General features: G+C 56.1%; 1 protein-coding gene across 1 annotated transcript in view; it reads left to right on the top strand.

The window, feature by feature from the left end:
* The window catches only part of PIP4K2B (phosphatidylinositol-5-phosphate 4-kinase type 2 beta), a 28,495-nt gene that overhangs the window by 12,521 nt on the left and 4,508 nt on the right, over positions 1–11,466 (top strand). The window contains exons 3-9 of the mRNA XM_021067062.2: positions 1,567–1,663; positions 3,971–4,123; positions 4,973–5,119; positions 6,495–6,533; positions 7,036–7,149; positions 10,175–10,433; positions 11,173–11,276. Coding sequence (XP_020922721.1) covers positions 1,567–1,663; positions 3,971–4,123; positions 4,973–5,119; positions 6,495–6,533; positions 7,036–7,149; positions 10,175–10,433; positions 11,173–11,276 — 913 coding nt within the window. The remainder of the gene's footprint in view (positions 1–1,566; positions 1,664–3,970; positions 4,124–4,972; positions 5,120–6,494; positions 6,534–7,035; positions 7,150–10,174; positions 10,434–11,172; positions 11,277–11,466) is intronic.

Raw genomic sequence — 11,466 nt, forward strand, 5'->3', positions numbered from 1 at the left:
CTCTCTCTGCCATAGTAGGTAATGATAACATCATATTCTAGAAGCTGTCTGTCTTCATAGCTGCTACTTGCTAAGTGGCCACTTGCATAGAAGACAAACTCCTGGGCTACTCTCTGCTCACACTGCTACTCCAAACATCAAGTGTCTGGGTTTTCCATGCATCACACAATTCTGTGGTCACTAGCTAGGTGTCCTGCAGTTAGTTCAGTTCTGACACTTGATCTGGAGTTAGCATCAGGTCTCACAGGTTAAGGGCTGAATCTCAAGTCCAGGTTGTCGCCTGTCCTTCTGACCCACTTGCTATAGCTTGGACATTCCCACCCTCCCCTTTGCGTTCCAATTTTTTTTTTTTTTTTAGGGCTGCACCAGAGGCATATGGAAGTTCCCAGGCTAGAGGTAGAATCGGAGCTACAGCTGCCAGCTTACACCACAGCCACAGCAACGTGGGATCCGAGCCGTGTCTGCAACCTATACCACAGCTCACGGCAACATCGGATCCTTAACCCACTGAGCGAGGCCAGGGATTAAACCCGGGTCCTCATGGATACAAGTCAAATTCGTTTCCGTTGCGCCGCAATGGGAACTCCCCCCAGGAATTTCTGCATGCTGCAGGCGCTGCCAAAAACAAACAAACAAAAACCCGTGGAGTGAAGAGGCGGGTTCAATCCCTGGCCTTGCTCGGAGGGTGGGGGATCTAGTGTTGCCGTAAACTGTGGTGTAGGCCGGCCACGGCAGCTCTGATTCCACCCCTAGCCTGGGAACCTCCGTATGCCGCAGGTGCGGCCCTAAAAGAAAAACAGACAGAAAAACCATGGAGGATTTGGAGGAGGCATTCCTTCAAGGTGATTCTCCCCCCCTGGGAATCTGTGGCTTGACAAAGGAGCTGGTTGGTGCCAGCACCCAGCAAACAAGGCATCCTGAAAAGACGGGATCCCAGTGGGTTGACTGAGGACCTCTTCAGTGGAAAGCACCCTCCTCTTCCTCCCAGTGGAAGCCAAGGGCAGGACTTCCCGGGTGTGACCCTCTAAAGACATGCTGATAGGAGCATCCATCCCCAGAGGAGAGTGGCCCTTTGAAGGGAAAAGCCTTTCCCTTTAGCGGTCAGACTGATGTTTACACACGGAGCTGTTCGCAGCCCTCACCCACCTGTAGCAAGTAGAGCACTTGTGAAGTAGAAGCCGGCAGCCAGTCCCACTTCTCTGCAGGTAAGGTTTTTTGGGTTTTTTTTTTTTTTTTTCTCTTTCATGTCGATTCTATTGAAAGAAAACATAGATAACTCAGAAAAGGTACACAAATCACAAGAACACAACTAGAGGAATTTTTATAAAGGGCATGCGAGGAATGTGACGTTTTTAAACTTTGACCTGCTCAGAATCACCTGGAGTGGTGGTTAAAAATGCAGATTTCCAGGCTCACCTCCAGAATTTGGGGGGCTTAGCAACCTACATTTTAGGTACTGCAGATGGTTCTGACCCACGTGACCTGTGCACCACACCTTAAGAAGTCCTGATGTACGAATTAGAGGAGCAGGAAGTGCACACAAACATGTCTCTGCTTTTCCCCTAGAGAGAACCTCCCCAGCCGCTTTAAGTTTAAGGAGTACTGCCCCATGGTGTTCCGAAATCTCCGGGAGAGGTTTGGGATTGATGATCAGGATTACCAGGTATGGGGGGTTTTTGCAAAATGGGAGGGGTCAGGGAGTGGAGGGGGGGGTCAGGAGGCCACAGGACAAATCGAGAAAAAAATGTGTCTATTCTGGAGTTCCTGTCGTGGCTCAGTGGTTAACGAATCCGACTAGGAACCATGAGGTTGTGGGTTCGATCCCTGGCCCCGCTCAGCGGGTTAAAGATCCGGCATTGCCGTGAGCTGTGGTGTAGGTTGCAGACGCGGCTCGGATCCCGTGTTGCTGTGGCTGTGGCGTAGGCCGGTGGCTACAGCTCCGATTAGACCCCTAGCCTGGGAACCTCCATATGCCATGGCTGCGGCCCTCAAAAGACAAAAGAAAAAAAAAAGTGTCTACTCTTCCCGTGCTGCATCCTCCTGGCATGTCCCGCTCTAGCCCAGGTGGTCTTTCCCCCGTGGCGATGGACTCTGGGAGGGCTGAGGGCCTTAGAAGTGCTTCCGGCTCCTCTTCCTGGGAGGGAGCGCGGTGGGAGGGAGAGGGTCCGTGGAAGCTGCTTCATTTTAGTCTGACAGTCCCAGCCTAGGCTGAAAAACCCTTCTCCTTCGTGGTATGACTTAAAAGAGAATTGTTGCCAGTGAGATGATCCCTTAAAGCAGATAAGACAGATTAGAAAAGGAAGACTTCAAGGGTAGTGTAACTTCTTGCCAGGTGCCACCTCCCAAACGTCTCCCCTGTCCTGATGTTGGGGGGGGGGCTGGGCATGGCAGGGCAACTGTCCCCTTCAGGGGGTGATCACATCACGGAGGCCTTTGTCCTGTTGGGAGGGATCATCCCAATAGCAGGGACATTACAGTCTGACGCACCATCTGTAGCTTCTCTTACTTCTCCCCCAGCACCTTCCGTGGACGTCTTCCCCTGGCAGCCAGCCTGGGGGTGAAGGCGGGAGCATTTTCCACTTCGCTTGTGTAGCAGTCAGAAATATAGCTGATTTTCAGTTGCCCGTGGGGGGACGAAGGGCGCGTACAGCCTAGTGAAGTCTAAAATGGGTGCCCGCATCTTGTAAAACACTGTAACTCCTCCCACCCCAGTCCCAGGATGTCTTCCGTAGAGTAGAAGCAGGAGGGGCCTCGGGCGAGTCCCCCTCCCCGCTGCCCCCACTCCAGGGCGGGGGCTACCCAAGAGGAGGGTGGGGGGCTGTGAGAAGAGCAAGAGAGGCCCAGGATTTGAACAGTCAGGAATGGCCGTGTCCAAGGGGTGCTGGGAGGTCCCCCAGCCCCTCCTGCAGGGACCAAACCCGAAGTAAGTCATGTCCCGATCAGAGCATGAGGTTGTCTGGAAGCTCCTGGCCATTTTCGCAAGCCCAGGTGGCTCGGGGCTCTTCCTTTCGCCGGGGCTCTTGGCCTTCCCCTCGGCCATCTGGCCACATCCTCGCAGTGTCTGTGTTTTTCCCTGATGGCCTCGTGCTGTCAGGGAAAGTGCCTGCGCTCCAGACTGTAACAGGGCAGGGAGGATGGTGTTCGGGGGAGACTCTGCTCGTCGAGCGGCGAAGTGCTGCCTGGGAACGAGGCCCAGGTAGGACGGGGCTGTCAGCTGTCTGCCTTCTGACCTCCCGAAGCTCTTGCCGGCATCTGCGTGGTGAACGCATCCCTGTGGTTGACGCACCTTCCCCTCTTCCCTCCCGCTTGAGGCTTCTCCTGCCTCCCAATCCCAGTGGGAGGGGAGCCTTGAGAAGGAGCAGGGGCAGAGCCAGAAAAGCCCCCCAGATCTGCCTTGGAGCTCTGCTCGGACACGCAGGAGTTTGAGTTGAGGGGAGAGGTGTGGGGCAGAGCTGCGACGAGCAACGTCCTGCTTTGGGAAGGGTTTCCCAGCATCGGCGTGCAGACGGGAATGAAAGACGCCCCGTTAGACGTCGCAAGTGTTTCCTAAGCTTTGTCTTCGTGGCCCCAGGCGACGGGGAAAATCCTCTTGGGCTCCAGGTGAGGAGGCTCAGGATCGGAGTGCAGTGGCTCACTCACGGTCATACACGTGGGCCTCGGGACTGGAACCCAGGCCCCTAACCTCGGAGGCTAAGTTTCAGTTTAGAGAGTAGCTAGGAGCCAGATGAAGGGGAATATTTCAGAGTCCCAGGCCAGGATTAGGAGCAGGTGGGAAGGAACAGCTCTTGCCTCCCTTAAGGAGGACTTTTGGGAGAGATAAGAAGCCCCTCTGAGAAAGGGGTGGGCCAGGTGCCCTGACCCTCAGTGTCGTGGGCCCACAGCGGCCTGGCCCATCAGACCCGACTCAGAGGCAAAAGCAGAGCCCTCGTTCCCCCTCCAAGCACAGCCCGCTTTTGTCTCGGTCCCTCAGAATTCCGTGACGCGCAGCGCCCCCATCAACAGTGACAGCCAGGGCCGGTGTGGCACTCGTTTCCTCACCACCTACGACCGGCGCTTCGTGATCAAGACTGTGTCGAGTGAGGACGTGGCTGAGATGCACAACATCTTAAAGAAATACCACCAGGTATGGTGAGTCGCAAGCCTGGGCAGCGGAGAACGGGTCGGAAGAGAGAAGGAGCCCCCGCTGGAGCTTCCTGGGGAGGGCTCGGTCCGCCCTGGAAATGTCAGGTGCCTCCTGATAACCAAGCCCTTGCCCTTCCGCGAGGCCGCATCTCTCTGAGGCGAAAGGCCTACTTGAGAAAAAGAAAAGACGTGAAGGCACGTCAGGGACGCCGTCCCAGCTGAACAGCTGTTTCTCGCCAGCGTTGGGTCATTCGCTCGCTCTGGCACCTGCCTCGCATCTTCTAAAGCAGGTCCCCTCGGCTGGGGGCAGGGCCGCCGCTCTTCCCATCTCACTCTGGCTCATCTGGAGGGAGCACCTGTTCTAAGCCCCTGGGGTCTTCAGGGGAAGCTGGCTTCTCCCTGGGCATCTGAGAGGTGGTGGAAGGGACCTCTGGTGTTTGGGGAGTTAGAGCAGCAAGCCCCGGGGCGGGGCACGGGCAAGAGCGTGGGGTGCCAGCCATCCTGTTTTCCTGGGTGGCCGCGTCATAGCCCTGCCCCTGCCTCTGCCCTCCGGCTCTCCGTTTCCGGCTCACAGGGAAGATGCAAGGCCTCCATCAGTGCTTTCCCCACAAAATCCCAACCCTGTGAAACCCCAGGGCCTCCGTACTTGTCTTCAGCTTCTCATGCTGCCAGGCCCATGGGGGTCGGGGTGGCTGTTGCCTGTGGTAAGTCTGAGGGACCCCCATGACTTCAGGGAATCCAGTCTGCAAAGCACTGGTCTGGGTCAGGCATCCTCGGGAGCCTTCCAGCCCGGGCGGAGCCCCGTCGCCCCCAGCGCCTTCACGCGTTCGCTTCCTCCCTTCCTCTCTAGTTCATAGTGGAGTGTCACGGCAACACCCTTTTGCCACAGTTCCTGGGCATGTACCGCCTGACCGTGGATGGCGTGGAAACCTACATGGTAGTCACCCGGAATGTGTTCAGCCATCGGCTCACCGTGCACCGCAAGTATGACCTCAAGGTGAGGGGCTCTGGGCCGGCTCTGTGCCGCCCTCTCCCTGAGGCCTGGGGGGCCCACGCTGCCAGCTTCCGCATAATGGGGAGGCCGGAGCATGTGTTTTGGAGGGACCAGTGACTCTGGAGTTGATGGGCCTCATTCGTGTGAGCCAAAGGCTGTCCGAAGTCCAGGTGACAGTTACAAGAGGTTGCAGAAGCCCCAGATGTACCATATTTCCGTAACAATTGATATTCTCCAACTCCTGCCAGCGGGACGTGCACACCGAGGGCAGCCCTACAGGCACAGGCAGTGCTGGCGCACGCACGCAGCAGCTGTCCAGGCCCCACAGGCTGACGGCACGTGTGCATTTCTGGACACACGCGTGCCTGTGCACCACAGCGCCCTGTGTTCCCGAACCTTGCTTCCTGAATCCCGTCCCCTCGCACCGCCCTCCCTCTGCTGCAGCCTCGCTGGTCTCCTTTCCGCCCCTGCAGTACCTGTGCTCCCTGCTCCCCAGGATCTTGCATGGGCCTCCCGCAGTCTTTTCCCTGCGTGCCCTTTTCTGCATCTCCGCCTTACCCGGCCTAAGTACTTCCCACTCCTCCTTCCCAGCTCAGCACAAACCTCTCTTCTTCTAGGAAGCAGGCTTCGACCCCTGCCCCTGAACTGCCTGCTCTCAGAGTCCTGTCTTCTCCCTTGTACCACTTGGTACCATCGTTGTTTGGGTGTTTTTTGGCTGGGCCTATGGCATGTGGAAGTTCCCGGGCCAGGGGTCAAACCTGCGCCACAGCAGTGGCCTAAGCCACTGCAGTAACAATACCGCATCCTTAACCTGCTGTGCCACAGAACTCCAGTTGTAATTACTGAATTTATATATATATATATATATTTGTCTTTTTGTCTTTTCTGGGGCTGCCCCCGCGGCGTATGGAGGTTCCCAGGCTAGGGGTTGAATCGGAGCTGTAGCTGTCAGCGTACACCACAGCCACAGCAACTTGGGATCTGAGCCGCATCTGCGACCTACACCACAGCTCATGGCAACAGTGGATCTTTAACCCACTGAGCGAGGCCAGGGATCGAACCTGCGATTTCATGGTTCCTAGTCGAATTTGTTTCCACTGCGCCACAATAGGAACTCCGTGAATTGATTAATCGTATGGCTACTGCTTCGTGTCTGGCTCCCCTGTTAGGAGGGCAGGGACTGAGTCTCTCAGTTCAGCCTGCTTCCTGGCATGTGTCTGGTGTAGTCAGAACTCTGTAACCAGTCTGTGGTAGAGGAAGTGAAGGCCCCTCTAGGAGTCTAACCAGCCTGCTTTGAGTTTACCTGCTGCTCTCCCCAGAGACTGGTACATATTTTTCGCCTCAGCTGGACTTCTCCTGACGGCTCTTATCCTTTCAGGGTTCTACTGTGGCCAGAGAAGCCAGCGACAAGGAGAAGGTATGCTGGGGCCTGTGCTGATCACTTGTGGAGTGGGTCCCTTGAAATCAGAAACACCTCCGTCGGCCATCCTGTCACTGCCTCCTCTCGTTCCACCCCTGCCCCCGTCCTTCGCAGCCGGTTGATGTGAGACGCTCTGGGTCACTAAACGCCGGCTTGGCCTCATCCTTGGCCGAGGCGTGGTCTCCATCCAGCCTTTTCCCTTGGCTCTTGCCGGTCCTCCAAAGGGCTGGCAGTGTCCGTCTCATGGTCCAGCCTGCATTGGTGAGCGGCCGCTTGAGCCCCGAGGCAGTGCAGGCTCTGCAGGGAGTCCTTTGGTCAGTCCTCGCTGTCCGACACGCGCCTCATACTTGCCTCCCTGGCTGGCCCGAGGCCTGGCCCTCTGGACTGAGCCGTTGACCGGGCAGGTTGGGCCCAGGACCCTTTCCTTCCCTGCACGGTTGCCCCCGCAGAGGGCGCCTCGGTGTTGGCCACCAGCCTAACGCGGCTGTTGCTCTCCCAGGCCAAGGACTTGCCAACCTTCAAAGACAACGACTTCCTCAACGAGGGGCAGAAGCTGCACGTGGGAGAGGAAAGTAAAAAGAACTTCCTGGAAAAACTGAAACGGGATGTAGAGGTACATATGAACCATTGTTTTTACTTTGGTTGAGCAGGGCCCCCTGTTGTTCCCAGAGCAGGAGCCTCTTGAACCTTAAGAAAAATTGAATTCACTGCGTTCCAGGAGTGTGGACAAAGGGCACCTGGTGATTTGAGCCACGTGGGTCGTTACTTGCATCTAAAGTTAGTGCCAATGGGAGTTCCCGTCGTGGCGCAGTGGTTAGCGAATCCGACTAGGAACCATGAGGTTGCAGGTTCGGTCCCTGCCCTTGCTTAGTGGGTTAACGATCCGGCGTTGCCATGAACTGTGGTGTAGGTTGCAGACGCGGCTCCGATCCCGCGTTGCTGTGGCTCTGGCGTAGGCCGGTGGCTACGGCTCCGATTCGACCCCTAGCCTGGGAACCTCCATATGCCGCGGGAGCGGCCCAAGAAATAGCAAAAAGACTAAATAAATAAATAAATAAATAAATAAAGTTAGTGCCAATGGGAGTTCCTGTCGTGGCGCAGTGGTTAGTGAATCCGACTAGGAACCATGAGGTTGTGGGTTCGGTCCCTGCCCTTGCTCAGTGGGTTAACGATCCGGCGTTGCCATGAGCTGTGGTGTAGGTTGCAGACGCGGCTCGGATGCCGTGTTGCTGTGGTGTAGGCTGGCGGCTACAGCTCCGATTTGACCCCTAGCCTGGGAGCCTCCATATGCTGCAGGAGGGGCCCAAGAAATGGGAAAAAGACAAAATAAATAAATAAATAAATAAAGCTAGTGCGAATGAAGCTTCCATCTGAGGGGACACAGTTTGGGGCAGTGGTACGTTTGTAGCTCAGCTTGGAGGGCTTCCCTCATCTCTTCACCAGTCTGTTCCAACCCCTTTGCAGACTCCTCTTCAGATTTCCTTTCCAGGGGTGTCCCCTAGTGGAGGAGGCACCCCGCTGTCAGGGACCGGAAACCAGCTAGTAAGATCTACCAGCCATGCCTTCCTCTGGCTCTGATTCGCACCCACCCGGCGACCCTCCAGTTGGAATGGGACTTCTGTGCACAAGTTCCTCTAGGGAGGACAGGTGCTAAATGACGAATGTGATTTTCGTACCACTTGATAACTCAGTGTTTCTTTCTTTCTTTCTTTCTTCTTGGGCTGCCCCACGGCAAATGGAGCTCCTAGGTCCGGGATCCGATCCGAGTCATGGCTGCGGCAATGCCGGACCCTCTAATCCACTGCACTGGGCTGGGGATCAAACCTCGTCCTGGTGCTGCAGAGATGCCGCCGATCCCGCTGTCCTGCAGTGGGATCTCCAGTGTTTTCTGTTTTAATAAACTGGGAGCCTGTTCGTTACAATGGTACCGGCGCCTCACAGAGATAAGCCGGATCATTAACTCACTGCACCACAGCGGGAGCTCTTAAATTCTTCTTAGAGCAGAGTAAGGAGAAGAGTAGGAAAAGGAGGAAGAAGACTGGAGAAACTGAATAAGGAACAAACCTAGTAGGGAGTCATTAAGGAAAAACTTGCTAGAAAAAAGAAATGTGTAGAAGTTCCCATTGTGGCTCAGTAGGTTAAGAACCCGACTAGAATCCTTGAGGATTCAGGTTCAATCCCTGGCCTTGCTCAATGGGTTAAAGATCCAGTGTTGCCACAGGCTGTGGCGTAGGTCACGGATGTGGCTCAGATCTGGTACTGCTGTGGCTGTGGCGTAGGCCAGCTCCAATTTGACCCCCAGCCTGGGAACCTCCATATGTCGCAGGTGCAGCCCTGAAAAGAAGACAGAAAGAAGTGTGTAAAACCCATGTCCACAGTACCGTTGTTCACAGCGAAGCAATTCAAGAGTGATGGTTAATTTTATGTGTCAACCTGACTGGGCTGCTGGGAGTCCAGAAGTTTGGTCCAGTGTTACCTTGAATGCGTCCGCGAGGTGTTTATGAATGAGATTAACATTTGAGGAGTTCCATTGTGGCGCGACGAGATGGGCAGCATCCCTGTGGCGCCAGGACGCGGGTTTGATCCCTGGCCTGGCACAGTGGGTTAAAGGATCTGGGGTTGCTGCAGCTGTGGTGTTGATCACAGCTCCTGCTGAGATTTGATCCCTGACCAGGGAACTTCCATATGCCACAGGGTTAGCTAAAAAAGGAAAAAAAAAAAAAGAATTTAAGGCAGTGTATACAGTTCATTTGTTCTCACTTGTATGTTGCCTTATAGACTTTTTCAGGTGGATAGGAGGGGGCGGGGTTCACAGGCTCCCTCCTGGGACCCTGGCCCCTCCGCCTTGGCCTTGAGAGGGCCTTGGCCCCGGGTGCTTGCACTCGTGCCCTCGCCTTTCCCTCTCGAGGAGACTCTGCTGATCTCTTGCTGTTGGGGCTCTTGTGCTTTTAGTTGTCTTCTAAAGACAGCCCTGGCCCTGTTAGGATCTCCGTCTAGTTCTCTGGTCACAGTGGTCAGTCGGACAGTTTCCTGGAGCCGCAGGCTCATTTGTGACCATGGCAGAAGGCCTGGCACATGGCCGTTGGCGGCCTCTGGCTAGGTCACAGAGGACTTGGACCAGTGACTCTGATGTCACGTTAGCCGACCTGGAATGCCAGCTGCCCTTTTCTATCCCGTGTCATTCCCGTGCTCCTTGTCCTTCTCCAGGCCGCGCAGGCCCATCTCAGGAGACACATCCCGCTCACAGCGCTCGCTCTGCGGACGAGAGCCACGCGGCGCAGTGCTCCGTTGTCTCTGTCCTCAGACTCGCCAGGGCCGCTCTTGATCCCAGACACAGTCGGCTGTTCCCTCTTCCTGCATTGCTCCTTCTGCTTTAACTCCCGCAGCCTCCATCTGCCTGGCTGCTCTTCATCCACGGGGGTCAGTCTCCACCCCTTTCCTCCTCCCACAGCCCCTCGCCCTCGTGGGATGACTGTCTTCTCCCTTAGACATCAGGCTCCGATGTCTCACTCTCTGCCGTATCTCAGATTGGAAGGATTGAGCTGAAAGGAGGGCCTTCTCTCCCCTTCCCAGATGCCTCTGCCTCTCCAGACGTCCATGTAACCTCTTCCTTCCATCTCCTTCCCTCGCCTCCCTAGTTCCTGGCCCAGTTGAAGATCATGGACTACAGCCTGCTGGTGGGCATCCACGACGTGGACCGGGCCGAGCAGGAGGAGATGGAGGTGGAGGAGCGGGCGGAGGACGAGGAATGTGAGAACGACGGGATGGGCGGCAGCCTGCTCTGCTCCTACGGCACGCCTCCCGACAGCCCCGGCAACCTCCTCAGCTTTCCCCGGTTCTTTGGTCCTGGGGAGTTTGATCCCTCTGTTGACGTCTATGCTATGAAAAGCCATGAAAGTAAGTAGGAGCCTGGGCCTGCCTGGCCCCCCTAGATCCCACTCCACCTCCCGGCCCACTGTTTAGGTGCCCCGTGGGTCCCTGGACCTCCACCTTGCTAACGGCTGGCTTTGGCCTCTTTCTGCCTCAGGCGGCCAGGCTGGGTCACCGCCAGTAACTGTCCTCTGGGGCCCTGGGTCCTTCTCTGTCTGGGTCCTTTCCACTTGTCCTGGAGCGCTGAGGCCTGGTTTAGCTGTGGTTCGTGGGATGGACAAAACCACCTAAATAGTGTCAATGTCAACCTCACAGGGTGGTTCTAAAGATCAAATAAGATAAGAGCTATGAAAACATCTAAGAAGGACTCCGTAGGTCATTCCTTTGCTCAGATTCAAAATGATAGGGATGGAGTTCCCTCTGTGGCTCTGTGGTAGTGAGCCTGCCCGGTATCCATGAGGAGGCAGGTTCGATCCCTGGCCCTGCTCAGTGGGTTAAGGATCTAGCGTTGCTGTGAGCTGTGGTGTAGGTCTCAGATACAGCTGGGATCCGGTGTTGCTGTGGCTGTGGCAAAGGCCGGCAGCTGTGGTTCCGATCCGACCCCTAGCCTGGGAACTTCCATATGCTGCAGGTGTGGCCCTAAAAAGACGAAAGAAAAAAAAGATAGGGATGAATCTGGATGTCCTATCTGAATGGTTTTAGACTCAGCTGCTCTCTGCTCTTCCCCCTGCTTCCTCCTCCTTTCCTGCTTCCTCTCCCCGTTCAGGTGCTCCCAAGAAGGAGGTTTATTTCATGGCCATCATCGACATCCTCACACCATATGATGCGAAGAAGAAAGCTGCACACGCTGCCAAAACAGTGAAACATGGGGTGAGTTCTCCCTGTTTCCATCCAGGCTCCGGGGCTGGCCCTCAGACCCCTGGGAGGCCTCCTGCTCTAAGGGGACGCTCCCGCTCCTCCTCCCGGGACCGGGAAGGGGAGCAGCCTGCCTGCTGCCTGTGTTCTCTCTCTGCCAGCCCCGCCCAGCTGGTAAGCCCCACTCCTTTCTCCCTTCGTCCTC

The sequence above is a fragment of the Sus scrofa genome, chromosome 12 (assembly GCF_054392235.1).
Source record: "Sus scrofa isolate SSC_HxYL_T2T_F1_AM1 chromosome 12, Sscrofa_HxYL_maternal_Yorkshire_Landrace_v2.0, whole genome shotgun sequence".
NCBI classification, from domain to species: domain Eukaryota; kingdom Metazoa; phylum Chordata; class Mammalia; order Artiodactyla; family Suidae; genus Sus; species Sus scrofa.